The 18,554-nt window shown below is 42.9% G+C and overlaps 2 protein-coding genes across 3 annotated transcripts; both read left to right on the forward strand.

The window, feature by feature from the left end:
* The first annotated feature begins 3,657 nt into the window (after window positions 1–3,657).
* Window positions 3,658–8,834, forward strand: LOC113018652 (5,6-dihydroxyindole-2-carboxylic acid oxidase). Its single transcript, XM_026161913.2, has 7 exons — window positions 3,658–4,821; window positions 4,948–5,270; window positions 6,789–6,993; window positions 7,107–7,274; window positions 7,370–7,549; window positions 7,640–7,786; window positions 7,874–8,834. The coding sequence occupies exons 1-7, from the start codon at window positions 4,467–4,469 to the stop codon at window positions 8,059–8,061; spliced, it is 1,566 nt and encodes a 521-aa protein (XP_026017698.1). The 5' UTR covers window positions 3,658–4,466; the 3' UTR covers window positions 8,062–8,834.
* Window positions 8,835–10,230: 1,396 nt separating this feature from the next.
* On the forward strand, window positions 10,231–15,566 carry lurap1l (leucine rich adaptor protein 1 like). 2 transcript variants are annotated; one of them, XM_026161915.2, is made up of 3 exons: window positions 10,231–10,371; window positions 10,464–10,755; window positions 14,100–15,566. In XM_026161915.2, exons 2-3 carry the CDS (start codon window positions 10,549–10,551, stop codon window positions 14,487–14,489), a joined length of 597 nt encoding a protein of 198 aa, XP_026017700.1. In that variant the 5' UTR covers window positions 10,231–10,371; window positions 10,464–10,548; the 3' UTR covers window positions 14,490–15,566. The 2 variants fall into 2 exon arrangements, with proteins under 2 accessions (XP_026017700.1, XP_026017699.1); XM_026161914.2 differs by lacking the exon at window positions 10,231–10,371 and having other exon boundaries at window positions 10,391–10,755.
* The last annotated feature ends 2,988 nt before the right edge of the window (window positions 15,567–18,554 follow it).

The following is an 18,554-nucleotide window of genomic DNA, read 5'->3' on the forward strand; positions in this document are numbered from 1 at the left end:
TTTTTCTCTAATTGCAAAACTGCCTTGAGGTTATGATAGCAGCACACCAAAATAATCAAGATTTTTCACTGGTATCATCAGCTTATTTGGAGTAATCAGTGCTTTTCTTTTTTGTTTCCACCTCAGCTCCTTCACCTGAGGAACAATGAAGCAAATCAACATCCACGTGCTCGAGGGGCAGTTGAGGGGAGATTTCAATTGAATGTTGTAGAAATAATTCATAGAACAGCTAAACTGGGGGGAAATGACACAAAGCAGAGGAAAGTTCTTGTTGTTTTTTAGTTTTGGTTTTTTGCTTCTTCTGCATATTAAACTTTTTATAGTCGTGGAAACAATTGAAAACTATGAACTCACACAGTATAAGACTCATAAGAAACACCTCTCACAAAGACTGATGATTTTGGGTATTTGCACATATCGTGTGTTTTCTATTGAATCTAACATTACTGTATCTCCGGCCCTGGAGGTAACCGGAGATCGACAGACGGATTGGGGCTGCAGCTGCAGTGATGCGGACGCTGCACCGGTCCGTCGTGGTGAAGAGGGAGCTGAGTGTAAAAGCGAAGCTCTCAATTTACCAGTCGATCTACGTCCCTACCCTCACCTATGGCCACGAGCTGTGGGTAGTGACCGAAAGAACGAGATCGCGGATACAAGCGGCGGAAATGAGCTTCCTCCGAAGGGTGGCTGGCCTCTCCCTTAGAGATAGGGTGAGAAGTTCGGCCATCCGGGAGGGGCTCAGAGTAGAGCAGCTGCTCCTCCACATCTGACAAGGATGCCTCCTGGGCGCCTCCTGGGGTTGGTGTTCCGGGCATGTCCCACCGGGAGGAGGGCTTTAGAGCATATATCAACAGTGTGCATCGGCAGTGATGCTTTTCTCTTATATAAAAGGTAGGGTGGCCTTCTTTAACAAAAAGAAGACAGCCAGAGTGTCTGGTGTTTATTTATAAGGCTCTACTTCAAAGACTTTCTGGTCACCTGTAATCTCTTATTACATTTAAATAGAGTATTTACAGTGTCAGGTCACAGGACTTTCTAACACCAGCTATACATTTTACTCACGCTGGGCTTAGAAAAACTGGATGAATGGGCGCTCAGTGTGTTGAGCGGGCGACCACGTGACATACGGCTGAGAGCAGCCTGCCCAAGTTTGAGTCTGACCTGCAGCCCTGTGCATCATGCCTTCTCCTCTCTCTCTCTCTCTGCCCCTGCTTTTCTGTCCTTTCTTCACTGTATCTATCAAAATACAGCAGGAAAAAAAGAGCCAAGGTCCCGATCTCAGCGAGGCTGCATGTTTAAAGGATTTAAGAATCATCATAATAAAATAACTTTATCCAGATAATTAATTTGGGGTGTTACTCTTTGTTTGTGGAGGCATGACCCTGGATACAAACATCACAGTGAATCAAGAAAATTAGCTAAATGCATTAATTACGGCCAACAAAGATAAAAAAATTATGTGGAGGGAATCAGAGAATCAGAGTTAGTAAGCATAACCAGTTAGACCACTACCCAATAACACAGTCTGATGGTGAGAGTTAGCAAAATAATTATAGATAGTTACTAGTAACTTTGAAAGAGATTTTAACTGAAAATTAGGTAACATTCCATCTAACACAAGGACTGAGTTATCTTATATGTAATATCTTTATACGTATAAAACTTTTATTAGAACTAACACAAGCAAAGGCACAAATTAAACATAATAAATGCCGTAACTACACGTAAAACAAGAGTTGTACATGATTAATGAATGACAATTAACAGTAACCTTCACCTCAAATGCAGCTGATAAATAATGTGGTGAGATCAGAATCGTATTTAAAAGAAGAAAGTTGTTTAAAGTTTTGGAAACTGAGCAAACAGAAGAAGTCTGGATACTTCTTGTATGTGGGTCAGCATTTTTCTGAAGGTTGCTTGCTGTGGTTACACAAAGTAATTCAAAGCTGCACAAAGACTTATGGTCTCTTTATATGTGAGCCTTTGAAGATAAATCCACAAAAGTCACATCGGACCAATAGCGAATCTGTTTATCATTCAGTGGCTATTCTCAAAAATGTGACTTTTGAACTGACGTAACAGGAAAATAAGTCCTGGAGATTTAATTCAAATTCAGACTCTCAGCACTGTTTGGATTATCATGGCATCAAGCGTAACGGTGGGCAGATTAGCGTTCTGTAAAACAGGAGAAATAATGAGCAGAGGAAACACGCTGCTGTTCGCCTGATCGGTCCTGCCAGAATTTATTTAGCAAGCACAAGCAGACATCTTTGCTTCTTTTGTCACTTAGCTTAACCACAGTTGTTCACTGTCAATCAACAGTATCAACATAAAAGAAAAATGCAGATAAAATAAAAAGATACACATTTATCATAAACAAATGAAGAAAAGAAGCCAAGGTGTCATGTGAATGGTTTGTTGTGAAGGCTTCGTTGTGAAGTGAGCTGTAACTCATTCTTTAGAAGTGAATTTAACTTAGAGCTGCAGGAAAACATGTTTTTCTCTCTCTCTGGTGTCTTTGGTGGTTGAAAGATTCATCGTATGGTCACACGTCCAAGCTGTTAAACATTTGGGAGGCTTGCTAGCAAACATGTCGTATCTATGTTTTTAAATCACAGCCATCTTTAGGAGTGTGTTGTACTCCGTGTTGAAGAATATTAAATAATTCCTTAAAGGTAGTTGGAAACAGAAGGTCCTTATGTGTGACAGGTATACAGCTTTCCCTCCTGCTGTGTCTGAATTTACTCCTGATGAGACAACATGATGTCCCACCTTCTGCTTCTCTGGGATTGTAAAATTCATATATTCTTACTTTTTATGGTCTTTTATAACAGACATGCCGAGAAACTGTTTACCTCTTTACCATTTACATCTTGCACTATAAAGTTTTTGTAGTCCTGAGGATTTTTTTCGAGACTTTTGCAAAGATTTTGGATATATTCGAAATATAATGACCTTGTCTACATAACACACAGTTGGCTAACAAAAAATCTGAGCTTGCCCTTTATTAATCGCCGATAAGTACTGTGTGTTTGCATGGGAACTACAGCACTTCAGCCAGCAGAACCAGCTTCAGCACTGGTTGTGTGGGGAAGCCAGATGACATTATTGTGTGGTGTGACCTCCCCAGGCCACATCTTGGGTTTCCCCTCCCTGCATGAAACATCATTTTACCTTCTTTATCTCCAACAACCAGACTTGCCACCATTATTACCTCAAAAGCCTTCCTACATGCAATCCCTCCGGTCTGACATCACACAGCTAGTTCTCATGACACTGATCACCTCATTCCCCACGTCACATTACTGCCAGAGGGGCTGGAGATAGGGAACTTTCAGATGGAGAAGAGTGTGCCTTAGGTTTGTGCGTGCAGTACGAGCCCTCAACAAACACTGTGTGTTTCTGTGTAAGCTCTGACTGGGACGACAAATTTCCTTGTAGGCAAGTTATAACAATCTATCACGCGGAGCATTTAAAAGGCTGATTAAACCAGCAAAGTATTTATTGATCTGTTTTGAATTCAGATTTAAAATTTCCATGCATGACGTGAAAGGAAATAGGAACCTGTTGCATTGTTATTTATTCTGATTTAAAACACAGAGACATTTTTACATTTCTCAAAGACTTTTTCTTGTGGGATAAATGCTGTTCGTGCTTTCAAGTCTCACATGCTCTGGACAGTAAAATCAGGCTCGGGTTTGGGGAAAGAAGGAGGTGGAGAGGGAGGGTGGAGGGGCCTTCCTGAGAAGTCAAATGACCTGAAATATGATCACTTTAGCAAACCTCTGAGGCAAGATTAAATTCCAGTGTCACACACACTAGGTTGAATTTCTTCAACATGCTGAAAAAAATTTTTTATTATTATTTTAACTCTCCAAACATCTATTCCTTTGCTAAAAGATTTGAGAGGGGGGAACTATTACTTCATAGCTAATTAATTTTCATACAGTGCTCATAAAAGCGCACTGAGACGTTACACTGTGTGTGTGGAAGTAGTCATTTATCATAATTTGTGTTTCTTAGAGTCGGTTATTAATTGGACTTTCTTACATTTAATGCTGTGTTTATTCGGTCGACTGTAGACATCCAGGGACTTTTTTTTAGAGGAATAAAAGTGTGCATGACCGGATCACACTACCTTCTCCATCCCTAGGAAATATGATGTTATGTGATGGGATCACGCGGGAGTCAGTAAATCCGGTAGTCATGCGCTAATCCGGTATTTAAGGTCGTCGGTTCAGTGGTTTTGGGGGGGAAACAGAAGTGGAGTCTTGCGTGGGTGCATGGAAGGTGGAGGTTTACACCCACTCATTTGGCAGAGAAGAAATAACTTCTGATGTGAAGTGATGCAAGTGTATTTTGGGGGAAAATAATTAGTTCAGGTTTGTACTCGAAGTCAGTCAGTAAAAACAGACTCGAAACCAGCCGTGCGTAAAACTTTGGCAGCGACTTTTCTTTTTTGGATAATGTGGCAGTTCTGCTTTTTGGTGATTGTGGGCGCGGTGGTTGTGAGCGCTCAGTTCCCCAGAGAGTGTGTGACTCCAGAGGGTCTCAGGAGTGGACAGTGCTGCCCGTCGCCTTCTGGACTGCCTAATGACCCGTGTGGCTCCAGCACCGGGCGTGGACAGTGTGTGTCGGTGGCGGTGGACACACAGCCGCATGGGCCTCAGTACCCGCACGACGGACGGGATGATCGGGAACGATGGCCCAGCCGTTTTTTCAGCCGTACCTGTCAGTGTAACGGAAACTTCAGTGGTCATAACTGCGGCCGCTGTAAACACGGATTGACCGGGCCCAACTGTGACCAAAGAGTTCCTGTTGGTAAGTGCAAAAAAGCTGCCAAAAATGTACCAATTACGCGCATCTTGGGTATTAAAAACTGATTTCCAATTAGCGCGACCGGTTGAGCTAATATGTTTTTTTTTCTCCAATGCTATAATCCTCCAGTGAGAAGAAACGTGATGCAGCTCAACGCGGAGGAAAAGCGTGCGTTCGTGAACGCATTGGACCAGGCCAAGCGCACGGTGCACCCCGATCTGGTGATCGCAACGCGGCACTATCCGGGCATCTTTGGCCCTGACGGGAACACCACGCAGTTTGAAAACGTCTCCATCTACAATTACTTCGTTTGGTCCCACTATTACTCCGTCAGCAAGACCTTCCTGGGCGCGGGGCAGGCCAGTTTTGGGGGCGTGGATTTTTCGCACGAGGGCCCCGGTTTCCTGACCTGGCACAGGTACCACCTGCTCCAGCTGGAGCGAGACATGCAGGTGAGATAGTGCAGATAATTAGATCTATAACAGCGTACACTGTAGTATTGCGGATGTCATTAGGGTCTTTTTAACTCAAATTTGAAAAAGAAAAAAAAACTAACTGATTTTGTTGCCTGAGAGTCGCTAATCATCACTTAATTGTTTATCGACATCTTTAATTTACCAGTTCAACACCGACAAATGTCCTTCTTGCCTCCCACCACCCCACCCTCCCCTGCCCGCTTGTTTTGTTTTGTCTAATGCGCTGTAATGGCGAAGAAATCATAATTGACGAAGCAATGTCACACCTTAATAAGCGAGCAGCGCGCAAAATGTGACTTTAACCACTTCAAATTAGAGATTGGATTCGGTCTGCACACCATCCATTTGGAGAAAACAGCACTGAAAGGAGCTTTGTTGAAGAGGCGTTATTAGACTTTAACGATCACGAAAGTGACACGTGGAGAATGTTAATAATCCGCTCCAGGGTCGGTGTTGCATGCATCAGTCGGGTCACAATTAAGGGCAGAGAATGAGGCTGCTGTGTGTGCTGTGTGGGTTTGAACCCTGTCAGTGTTGGACTCCTGCAGAGAAGCTCCTTCCTTATCCTGAGCAAGTTTCTGGTTTAAATTGGGATCCCTAATTAGTGCCTTGTTTTTTGTTGTTCTGTTTTCATCCTCAAATCTGTCACACTGGTGAAGTTTGAGGGAAATAATAATAATAATAATAATGGATTGCATTTATATAGCGCTTTTCGGGGCCCTCAAAGCGCTTTACAATTCTACTATTCATTCACTCTCACATTCACACACTGGTGGAGGCTCTTTTTTTCTCCAGTAAGAATTAGAATGAACTGTCTCTGCTTCTTGTCCTGCTGCATTTAAATCATATAGGTAAGAATGCCTGGATTTTATTAGTGTGGTGGGGGGGTTTCTATCTTCAACTCACTCTTTTACCCGACTGGTTTCATATCAGCAAGCATAGACTTTAAAAGTGGGATTTGGTAAGTTTTCCTTTGATAAACCACCGGAGAAGAAGAATTGAAGGAGGGAATAATTCACAGCCAAGCAGACAGACTATGTTCCTTTGAGATTCATGAATATTTTGCCCCTATAAATCCTCTATTGAAACATTTTCTTTACCTTTACGCCTTATCTTAAACTACGAGGTTTTGCATTGGAAAGTCATGAAATAAGTCGGAAGCAGAGCAAGAGCGCTGCACTGCAACTTCCTTTCACAAAGTTTCATCATTTCTGAATCCATCGTGACTTTATAGCGCCGTATACATCCCCCCAACTTCTGTCTTCATATAGACGTTCTACATAACTAAAGGGATTAAAAAGACTTCCACTAGAGCTTTCTTTTTTAGCACAATTTATTAAAAATAAACGAAACTTTAAATTAGATCAGAAAGATTGCAATACCGACTCTTCAGACTGAATGCATTTGGTTTGCATCACAGTCAAATACATCCTTATCCATGGCGACACACTCTAACCCAGCCATGCTTTGATTTTATTCATACTCAATACCCAGGACATGCTGCAAAACCCTTCCTTCGCCCTGCCCTACTGGAACTTTGCTATCGGGGGAAACACATGTGACATCTGCACAGATGACCTGATGGGAGCCAGGAGCAATTTTGACATGAACTCTCTGAGTTCTAACTCCATATTCTCCCAGTGGAGAGTCGTCTGTGAGAGCGTGGAGGACTACGACACGCTGGGAACCATCTGCAACAGTGAGGCTGGAGACTGGTGATGTTGCAGTGATCTGTGGGGGGGTTTTGTTTTGGAGTTCTTTTTGAAAATACGGTAATATCCAGGTTGTTTTCCTTTCCCTCCCTCCCTCCAGGCACCGAGTCTTCTCCCATTAGAAGAAACCCGGCAGGAAATGTGAACAGGCCTATGGTCCAGCGTCTCCCGGAGCCCCAGGACGTGGCAGACTGCCTGCAGGTCAACACTTTTGACACGCCGCCATTTTTCTCCACCTCCTCTGAAAGCTTCAGGAACACCATTGAAGGTGAGCGAGCACAAAGATATTTCTGTCTGTCTGTCATACAACTCTTTTGCGTTCACATACACAGCTTTTCGTGCCCTTTCGTGCTATTTTGGCAGGCTACAGCGCCCCCAAGGGGAACTACGACCCTATAGTGAGGAGCCTCCACAACCTGGCTCATTTGTTCCTGAACGGGACAGGAGGACAGACTCACCTCTCCCCGAACGACCCCATCTTCGTCCTGCTCCACACCTTTACCGACGCAATATTTGATGAATGGTTGAGGAGGCACAGCCCAGGTCTTTCAGTAGCATCTGTTTTTAAAAAACGTATTGTCCTTCATAATGGCGCGGTGAGCTTTTGTGCTAATTTAAAGTGCTTCCCGACAGATGCGGCTGTGTACCCAGAACAAGATGCTCCCATCGGTCACAACAGGCGCTACAACATGGTGCCCTTCTGGCCTCCGGTGACCAACTCGGAGATGTTTGTGACCGCCCCTGAAAACCTCGGTTACTCTTACCAAGCCGAATGGCCAGGTACACATTTGACCCGCACGCCTTTAATCTCGCCTTCAGAGAAATGCTCAGATGACCTGTAATCATTGTTTACTCCTGCCTTTCCAGGTGAAAATTTCACCCTGAGCGAAATAATAACCATGGCCATAGTCGCTGCCCTTGTGGTCGTCGCGGTCGTTTTCGCTCTCACCACGTGTGCTGTGCGTGCCCGGTCTCACAGGAAGGAGGGCCACCAGCCTCTGCTTGGGGATCAGTACCAGCGCTACGATGATGAGAAAAGCCAATCTGTTGTATAAACTCTCTCTCACACACACAGACACACACAAGCCCCACTTTAAAGCGCCTCTTTGTCTCACAGTGACACGCTTGTGTGGTTTGTTAAAGTCTGAATCTGTTCTCACTATAACATAAAATCATCTCTTTTGTTGCTGCATTTGTGCGTCTATATTTACAAATAGTGCAGATGTAAATATTGACTTTTACATTTCCTACTTACTGAAGACTTTTTATAATGAAAAGGCCCTGAAATAGACTTTCACCCCGTCTCTGCCCAGCGTCACCCCTCCAGGACCCTGAATTTGATCAGTGGTTAAAAAAAGGCCTTAAATCAGGAATTGCATATCAAGATCAGCTGACTTCTAAGTTCAGTGTTTGCTGATTCACTTAACAAAAAGGGGGTACGCCTGAAAGGAATGTGCCAGTGAGCGTTTTACATCCATTTAAAGTAATGAAGGAAGTAATACTTCCTGAACATGACTATCGTTTTACTAACTGCATACTCTACATCATCCCCTGAGTTTATCTGACTTTTTAGGTTCGCTTGGTTTAGCTGCACAATACCAGAAAAGGTATATTTTATCAAAGTGCCCATGCAATTAAGCCATATTACCCACAAGGGGGTGCTGTAGTTTAATTTCTAGAACTCTGCAGGACCTACTGAACGTTCAATAGATAGATGTGCTTTTTTATGATGTGTTAAGTTACTGTTTCACCTGACTTGAAATGTTGCTAATAAACGAAGAAGTAGAAGGAAAATAAAGCACAGTGGTGATTTAGATCAAATGTAAAAGAGTGTCAAGAGTCTTTATTTTCTGTCTTTTTAGCTGAAACACATTTTTCATACAATAGTTGAAAAATGTAATTTATACTTTTGTATTTTTACATAAATAATTCTGTTGAACTTAGGGGCTATACATTAAATAGTTTGGCATCTGGGAATCATTTATGCTACTTAAGGGTGTGAACAATGCAGGCCCACGGGAAAATCACAGAATTTGATGTGGAACAAATACAGTGTAGAAAATTGGCATAGATAGCAGTGGGCATGGATTTCAGGCTCATTTGCTGCCCTGCGTCCTCGTGCAGATGGTGTTACACGATAAGCGGCACTGCCCACGAGGTTAAACACTGTTTGCATTGAGTTTTTTGCAAAGCAGTGAAACAAATGTTTAGACTTTTTGTGAAACGTCTTGAAATGTCATGAAACCATGACGCTTTCTTTCCAGGCTCTTTACACTACCAATGACCTGGATGATTGAGAATCTGCGCAGAGACGTATTTAAACTCTTTACTCAAGAAAAAACTAGAAGAAGTTAGCTTCAGCTGCTTCATTATTCACAAAGGGTGTTTAGTTTTTACACCAGATGGCCTTCTTGATAAGAGCCCCAGAGGCCTTGGGTGACACCAGGGATCTTTTGCTTGTTAGCCAAGTGTGTAAACCCCTGTACTATGGAGCCACTAATCCTAATAAGTGCCCTAATATTACAAAGGTTTTAGCATTAAAATAAACTTAATGCTTAAAGTCTCCACAGAGACCCAAGTCTCCTTTGTTGTTGGGTCAGGAAGTCTGACAAATCGAGGGGTACAACATGGACCTACTTGTTGTATTGACCCCTCGTGACAAGGGAGCAGCCTAACAGTAATCTGGCATGGTGTTGTGTGCGTGTGTCGTCCCTGTGTCTGACAAAAACCTTTACACCGAGCAGCAGGTATACCATCGCCTCAACATCCTACACTGTCGCATACATATGACACAAACAATGCTATAACGACCCCCATACACATTAAGGTGGTACTCAATTGTAATGGAAAATGACCAAAACCAAGCAGAGCAAACTCAGGCTGAGTAGTCGCTAACGAAAAGAGGCATTATATTTTCAGGGGGGGCAGTAACCATGCCCTTCACCCCTCTGGACACGCCCCTGCTATAACTTCATTTATCACTTCTAGCAACCGTCTTTTATTACAGTTACAGGACTCTGAAAGCACCAGTTGACTGTGACTAGTTTCCCTTGACAACACGAGCTCAGCTTGTCGGGGGGGTCACGAGGTGAGAAAATAAAGAGAATTAAAAGACCTTGCAAAAAGTTATTCATAATAAAATTTTAAACAGTCATGCTTATTTTCTTTGTGGGCTTTTGCCACCGCTTTTGAAAAATAATATCCTGGAAACACCTCTGCTTTTTTATTTCTCTCGCTCTCCTGTCTCACCTGTAGGGAGTCTGGTTTCAGAGGAAGCTCCCCCAATGGGAGGGTCCGCGGAGAGCGCGTTGTCGTTAAACTGTCCATTCACGAGCTTAAATGGGAGGTCTGTTGCTGTGGCAGCGGTGAGTTTAGCGTCACAGCGAAGAAGCTGCGATGAGCGCGCGCCTTAAAACTTTTATTAGCATACTTTGACTCCACTCCTCTCTGATTAAAGCTCACGCGAACAGCCCGCCAGGCTGTGGGAATATAACCTCCGTGGTCGCAGATAACTGTCCTGACTGCGTGTGTGATACCCCGCGATGGAGGAGGACAACAGCGTCATGCGAGACTTGAAGGACATAGAGACGAAGTTGGGCCGAAAAGTTCCGGACAGTCTCTTTCGCTCTCTCGCCGGAGGGAAACACGACAAGTCCGCAGCGCCGCATTCAGGGAACTGCAAATGTTGCGCTAACTCTGCGGACATAAAAAGACTGGAAAGCAAAATGATGTTTCTCAAACAAGAGATGGTGAGTGTATTGTCTGAGCTCTATAATAGCTTGCAAACAGTTTAAGTCTTCTCTTTAAAGCTTAGTTTCAGGTGTTGTAAGTAATATTTTAATAATTACTTTCAGATAAATGTGGTGGCATCGTTGTTTACTGCCAGGGTGGTCCTGTTTCTTCTGTTGCGTTCAAGGACCTTACCTAGACACAACAGCATTACCTGAGCTCCAGGTATAACCATTAACTGTGAACGACTGTCACGGGGGCAGGTGACAGCCGTTCACACTGTGCTGCGGGCAGAGGACTGTTTGTGAACTCCCGTCACCTCAGGGCGCTCGCCCCCTCTCCTGTCGTATGATCCAGTCCACTGCAGTTGTGCAGCTGTAATTATCTCCCCATGCTTGCATAGTTTTATCTGCAATCACTCAAATTGTTCTCAAATGTCCCTGGAATGTCCTGCTAGTCTCAAACTCCGACAGAGTCGCAGCAACGCGCCATTTTAAAAAGGTCAAGACTGGTATTAGGAGTCCCGAGCAGATGGTGTGTCATAGCCAGCAGACTGACCCGCTGCCACAGATCTCGCTCTGATAGGATTAGTTTATTAAAGATTACTGTAAGGACAATAGTAGATCTGTAATTGGCTTTTTTTAGACTTAAATTTTTGGTGGCAGTTATTTTGTTATGCAAGCATCCTGTAGAAGGAAAAAAATACTAAATGAATTTATTTTAAACGAAGTGAGTGTAATCCCAACTGTGACTGGTCTCTCATTTCAGCCACTAATCCAATCAGACCACTTCCTGCATGCACACTCACAAGTTTGTGCCAAGAAAGTAGCATTTAGCTTTTCTATTGCATTATTTGCGAGCCCAAACTAATCAAAGGAGCAAATGAACTGTAAACTGCAGTCCCACCAGGTCTGTTTGGGGTTTTGTATCACAAATCATGTTTTGCATCCAGTGCAGACAAAAACTGTGCTGCACTAATTGTGTTTCTGATATTCATTTTGTGATAGAGACCCAGTGGTGCCATCCTATTAACACAACATAGCTGCTTGGCCTATAATTCTGGTGTAACTCCATCTGCTGAGCTTCTGTGTGTGTGTTTGTGCATAAGGCAGGTGGTTATACTTGCAAAACAAACACACCGGCAGCAATGTGAGCCAAATGAAGGGTGGTTACAAATCCACTCTAAAGAAAGGCTGTTGTGTCAAAGCAGCTGTCTGGAACAGTCTACCAACCCTGTCTGCCTTCATCTGCCTCAGAGTGTTTTCACTGTAGCAGGATGTTGCAGCTGCCCCTTTATCAATTTTCATTCAGACCGGGCGTTTGTCACCAAGTAGACGCAGGGGGAATCCCTTTTGAATGACTCCATAGGCAGTTCCATCCACCCTCAATAGCATGGTTTGTCAGGGCAGGAAGTTTAGTCAATGGCCATACTGTGTAAAGTAGGCATCGTTTATCCATTGTCCTGAATAAAAACTGTCTCTTGGCTGTGATTTGACATGCGTACAAGTCGTTTTTCCGGTGTCACATGACCCAACAATGACTGGAGTAGATTGTGTTTTCTCTGACTAATTTATCTGTGGGGGAGAGTACTATTTCTGAGACCAGGAATGATCCTTGAACCTTGATGCTTACAGTAGCAATACTGACACTGCTCGTTTTTAGTTGTTTTCTTGGCTTCCACTTTACTTATGAGCTCTATTTCTTGCACTGTTAGTGGACTTTGACTCTGTCTTTAAATTGTCACGCCACAGCTACTGGCAAGAAGTAGTCCAATGCCTGAATTACGCTTCAGCGCGAAATCTACGCCATAATCTTCCAGACCAGTCGGACTCATTGTGATCTGTGTTGACCGGACATGTAGTTACATTTCTCAGGTCCCTTCAGGTTACCTGGAAGGTTACAACATGAGGTTAAAAGGAGTTTCCAGTTACGACTTCGATTTTCCTCAGAAGTCTATATCTGGCATAACTCATACCTGTCTGTTTATCTACAGATTTAAATAGGGTGCTGGTGTTGCTCACGTGGCTGTTACAGGTTACGTAATTGCTGGGTCATTTGCTCCAGTTCTGTCATTATAAATGCTAAGAAGTACACTTTTCACTACTGTGTTTGTTCTTTTGAATGCATAACTGTTAGGCAATTACAACTAAATAAAATACTCTACAAGCTCCCCTGCAGTGTGCTCAGAACAGTCAGACAGTTGAATCTGGAATACCATCTTTGCTCTGGAGATGATGAGAAAATAGTGGGACCAACAGACAAGTCACACAGTAGAAGAAGAATATACTGGCTGGGGAGAAAATAATTTGGTATGTGAAGCATGATAAGACTTTGCAAATGTCATTTTAAGTCAGCCCACAACTCTTTGTCTCAAGCTGAGCAAAGAGGAAGACTGCTAGAACCCAACTGAGATTTTTATGACCAATACCGATATCTGCTGATTTAAAAATTTGATCTGTCGGGCACATGAAATGTAAACAGACTTCTCAGACATTTATCATGTGTAGTTATTTATGAATCCTCACTAAGATGATATGACCGCGCGCTTTAAAAATAGTCTTGTTTTGTTGTCACGACAAGTAATGGATAACTCGTTTACCTGACTTTGGTCAGATCAGCTGGTAACTGTTTATGGCGTTTCAAACAAAGGCTCTAAACACTAGTGGCATATTTAAAAAGGGAACTTCTTCCTTTTAGTAAGAGAAGTACTTGAACTAAGACAAACAATGTCTTTAAAAAAGATTAAATCAGTTACTAGTAAAATAAAAGTAGGTAAGTTACAGAGGCCTGGATGACCTCCTGTATTCCCCAACCAGTTGTCAAGTCGTTGCTGAGAGTTGCTGGGTGAAATTGGTACTAAAGAGGGTCCTACATCAAAAACCTTTTTGTGATTGCTTCGGTCACTAGCAGATTGCCTGTAGTTTGTATGGAAAATGCCTACATGTCTGCCAACAGCTACCGAATACCCTAGGCACATTTTGCAAGTGTTTGTAGACAAGTTGAAGTTTTTCATACAAACTACAGTGGCCACTGCAATCTGCTAGTGGCCAGAGTAATCACAGGATGGTTTTTCATGCAGCCCTCTATACCTTGTTACAACTAATTTGAGCTTGCAAATGACATCAAGTTCGAGCAATTGCCCACAACCCAACTGGAGATCGTCAACCAGTCTCTAGGCATATGTGAAAGGGTCTAATATTACAAGGTGTAGGTTAATTTTTCTTTCCCCCCTTTAAGTTAAGCTTACCCACTGCTTACATTAGCCATGTATTTAGAGAACAGACATATTGATCTGTTAACCATATTTCCTGAAATGCGAAATGCAGTGACCTTACTTGAATGTTTATTTTTCTCCACAATACAGGCAAATCTGCGAGCCATTGACGTAAAGCTCATGCAGCAGCTTATGTCCATCAACGAGGGCATCGAGTCCATCCGCTGGATGATAGATGACAAAGGAAGCGTCGCCAGCCATGACAGCAGCCTAACCGGCAGCTTATACAGCCTGTCGGACAGCCAGGACGGCGCCTCGCTGCGAGGAAGCTTCAATAGTTTGAATGATGGCAACAGTGACGGCCTGGATGGTCTGTCTGTGGGTAGTTACCTGGACACACTAGCAGAGGACCTCCCGGATGAACCCTCGCCTACGGACCTTGATTGTTTTGTGGATAAAACGGTGATCGACGGCGACGCCTTTGCCAAATCGCCTTTGAAACTCAGGGTGGAGTCGGATGAATACTACTGCTTTGGATAATAATGATAAGCTAAATGTGGCGATTACAGAGGGACTACTGTAATTTGTGAAGAATGGTTTTCAAAAGTATTCTTCACTTTTAAAACAAAATGCTATTTTTTTTTTCCTCAAATTGTAGCGAGATGTTAGCAAGTCTTACCTGATGACTAATGTTACGTTTTACTTTCCTGACTCTGTCGAATCGACGCGCCTCTTCAAAGCGTTCACGCTTAACATTCATGTCTTAACACTTTAAACGCAGGTTAATTGAAAGGGTGTTTTATCATGATTCAAAGTTCTTGTTTTCAGCTATCCAATACCTCACTGGGTGTATCTGTCACACTTTTTAGCCTAAAGGTATTTTCAAAGGTGGGTGTGGAAAAAGTAGAAACATTAACTGAACAGCCGATTTTCCTCACTATCTGTGGAAAACCCGACTCTGAGTTTGCGTCAGGTCAACCACAATCAGCTGATCCAGACTAGATTGGGATTTAGCAGCCATTTGGAAAATTGGACATTTCATGCTGAGCGATTCTCGAGGTAAAACAGTTTCAAGTGATTAGTCTAAGTGTCACAGCAAGTGCACTTTGCTTCCATGCCAAATCCTGAGCTCCACTGCTGTATGTGTGAAACTTTTAGTTCTGCTTTTTATTGTTTTTGTTTTGTTTACCGACAAGAGTTCCCAAGTCAAACTCTGCTCAGCAGTAGTAGTTAAAGCATGTAGCCTAAAACACAAGAGATTCGTTGCACAGATTCTTGACTGAAAACCAAAGCAGTTTGATTGTCTCATAGATAGTTTAGGGCCTGCTTTAACAGCAGATGGGAGGTTTATAAATGATGGACATATGTGGGACACATGTTTTGCTCTGTGGGCAGATTTTAAATTCACTGTTGTTAAAGAACAGTTTAGCGAGAGCGATACACCGCTGTACATACATGTGTTATTTTTAGCTTTAAAGCTCCTGTGTTGACGTATCTGACGTTTGTATTCGCCTGCTTTTTAAAGCAAAAACTGTTTTTTGTTGTTGTTTTGTTTGATTGCTGATGATCTGTTGTGGAAAATGAAATAATATATTGTGATTTTTCTTGCTCATTGTGCTAATTTGTTTTGTTTTTTCTTTAAGCAAAGAAACTTCTAAGTATGATGCATTCTGAACCTTTAGGTCCCGTTTTTAGAAACAAACCTCATTTTGGGATCCAAATGAGATGGAACGTGAACCTCACAGTGCTCGCCTTTTTTAGCTGATTGAAGTTGAGAATAATCTCTTAATAATGAGGTCAGACTCCGCGGTGCCCCGTGTAATGTGCCGTGGAAAATTACCCTTGTTAATTCACATTGTTAAAAACTCTAAATTGGGCAAATAGCTGTTTATTTGTAACCTTTAAAATATCCAAGCTGTTAACAAAGGAGGAGTGTTTGGAGTCATTTTCTTTGGCTGGCATAAACTAGCGTTATTAAAGATGACAAATCATGCTGCCAGAAACTCACGAGTATCTGTCATCTGGCTGGAATGACTGGACTGCGTCACTTGAGAGTAACTAAGGCAAACAAAGACGAGACAGAGCTATTGCTGAAATGCCAGCCATGCAGAGTCATTGACGGGCTGTTATGTTATTCTCATTTGCAATGCATCGCGCTGGCTCCTTATCTTTCATGTGATAATTGCAGGTCCAGACGAGCTATAGAGGGTAAGTCTTCATGGGAAAGATGAGAACCCTGCTCTCATCGGCCTGCAAATGAATGAGTGGCCTTTGCCCACTGTACTTCAGTAGCTGTTACGCTCGCTTGGAAATGCTGCCTTGCTCCCTTTGTCCACAGAGCTCCATGTGCGCTGTGACGAATGCTGTTTAGGGTGTTTACTAAACGGTGGCAGCAATCTCAAGATTGGACACAAAGGACACTTTTAAGTGTTACATTAGGTCCAGACAGATATAATCACTGCATCCAGGCACATTAAGCATGCTTTTAACTTTGTCTCGCTCCAAGTGCAGAGCAGCTTTATTTGGTTTTACGCTGCCTTATCTCTACCACCCAGAGGCTTCGGCGTAGCTAAAGACCCCTGTAAAGCTGAACCGGGCTGATTCCATTAAAACCAAAAGATCCGCGTAAATGACAGCGTGACCTTCATGTCAGCAATTCAATTAAAAACAAAAAAATATTCTCTAAACTTTCCCAAATGTAATGTCCCAAAAAATATATCCATATCCAACAACTGATAGCTCATTACTTGCAGGGAAACTGTTGAGACTAGAGTTAGTGGCCGTGAAAGAATTGGACCTACCGAGCAGGTTCTGTCAGTTTATGCTGAATGAGTCTGAGTCAGAGTGTTGCATGGTACACTACACATGAATGGCAGCTGCCATTTGCCCATTTTCTGTGGTTTTAACAAGTGTACGTTTGCTACGTGAAAGGGACTACCAGTTGATGGAGCTTTTAAGATAAAGACAGCTGCCGTCTTTCAGCGCAGCATGCAAGACTCAAACTTTCATCAAGATTAAACTTGAGCCCATCGTCATACTTCATTTCCTCTTGATGCCAACATGTAATGACATCTTTAGAAATTTAAGCAAGGAATGCTGCTGTCCGTGCTTTATTACAGTCAAGTTTGCAGATTCTCCCATCAGCAGCGACGGCCACACTACTCTGGGGGTGAATGACACCAAGGCTTTGCAGAAAACAAACAAGAGGAAAATCGGCTGCAGTCGCCCGTGTTCGGGGGGGAAAAGTACAAAACAATGATTTATTCATTCCTTCAGTTAGTCCTCCGTTACTTCACTTGTGCACATATAATTCCACCGCCGTACAGTCGAGACAGCAGCTTCCAACGGGGATCCATTAGCAAATTAGACACTGGGGTTGGACCTGTGCCACAAGATGAAGGGAAACCAATACTGTCTGGTATCTGGGAAACTGTCACCACGGTACCAAATGAGGATACGGGATATGGGTACTGGAAAGGGGTTCGGGGGGGGGATCAAAAGAGCCGGAGACGGCACGCACCCCTCAAACGGGAAGCGGCACATACAGGCTAAACATGTCGCCTTATTTTATTCTACTTTAATTAGCTTTTCTCTCTGCGGCTGTTTACTTTGTTTCAGAGTGCTGGAAGTTCTTCTGCAACTTTATATCAACTGGAAAAGTTCTATGAATAAATATCAGTGCTAAAATAATCTATTTCTTTTATACCAGGATGTAGAATGAATGTGGCTCGGTGGGATGTGCAGTCACACTTGTGGTGGACAGTAGTGCTTTAAGTTATCTTTTCTCTTTTTTTTAGCTCTATTACAATAGCAGGCAAGAGGAGCATCATGCTGGGAAGTAATGAAGCTGTGGAAAAGTTTCTGTAGGAAAAATCACTTAATGAATGTCAAGGTCTGCTGTAATGTTTTCCCTCACATGGCATTTTCTGCAGTGCCGATGGGATGATGGCACGCAGATTCATTCTCGTTAGATTATTTTTTGCTTTAAAGTCAGATAAACTTTAAAGAGAAGGTCTTGAAGGAGCTTCGTTGGCCGTCTGCCACGCTGTGAATCTGTGAATTGTTCTAAAAAGGCTTTGTGAAACTTGGCCACTCTTGGGATCTGCTATGTTCACAGCACAAGATGCTTGAAACTGTTTCCGTCGCTGCAAATAATAGATGTTAACGATGGCTGTCTGCGCCCTCTTAAATTACTCTGCTGGCATTTAGAGAAGTGCCCTTTGGGAGCTTCTGTAAACATCACATAGGAACATCGGAGAAACCCAAATACAGAAATTGGACAGCTTGAGGACTTGTTGCCCTCCAGGCTGGTCAGGCTGCATTCCAGTCATAATTAAGCCAGAGCTGAGTTATGAAACTTGATGCAGAGTGCGCTAAAGCAATAACTCGGATGCAGAGCTGGATTTCTTCCTTTAACAGTCCAAAAAAAGAGCATTGGCATTGGCAAAGGATGCACGCTAAATACAGGGAGTGCTTGGTTACTTATCAGATGTGCAACTACAAAGATTAGAACAGTAACCCATGAGACCTAATCTGCACTCTGCTGTTCAGGAATCTCACTGGATGTAACAAATTACACCTAATTCACCGTAGTGTTTTACTAAT

This window comes from Astatotilapia calliptera, chromosome 3 (assembly GCF_964374335.1).
Source record: "Astatotilapia calliptera chromosome 3, fAstCal68.1, whole genome shotgun sequence".
NCBI classification, from domain to species: Eukaryota; Metazoa; Chordata; class Actinopteri; order Cichliformes; family Cichlidae; genus Astatotilapia; species Astatotilapia calliptera.

Coding starts and splice junctions, on each gene's coding strand:
- lurap1l (XM_026161915.2), top strand. CDS start 10,549: ATGGAGGAGGACAACAGCGTCATGCGAGACTTGAAGGACATAGAGACG. Junction 10,756..14,099: donor TGTTTCTCAAACAAGAGATG/GTGAGTGTATTG, acceptor TCCACAATACAG/GCAAATCTGCGAGCCATTGA.
- LOC113018652 (XM_026161913.2), top strand. CDS start 4,467: ATGTGGCAGTTCTGCTTTTTGGTGATTGTGGGCGCGGTGGTTGTGAGC. Junction 4,822..4,947: donor TGACCAAAGAGTTCCTGTTG/GTAAGTGCAAAA, acceptor ATAATCCTCCAG/TGAGAAGAAACGTGATGCAG. Junction 7,787..7,873: donor TTACCAAGCCGAATGGCCAG/GTACACATTTGA, acceptor CTGCCTTTCCAG/GTGAAAATTTCACCCTGAGC.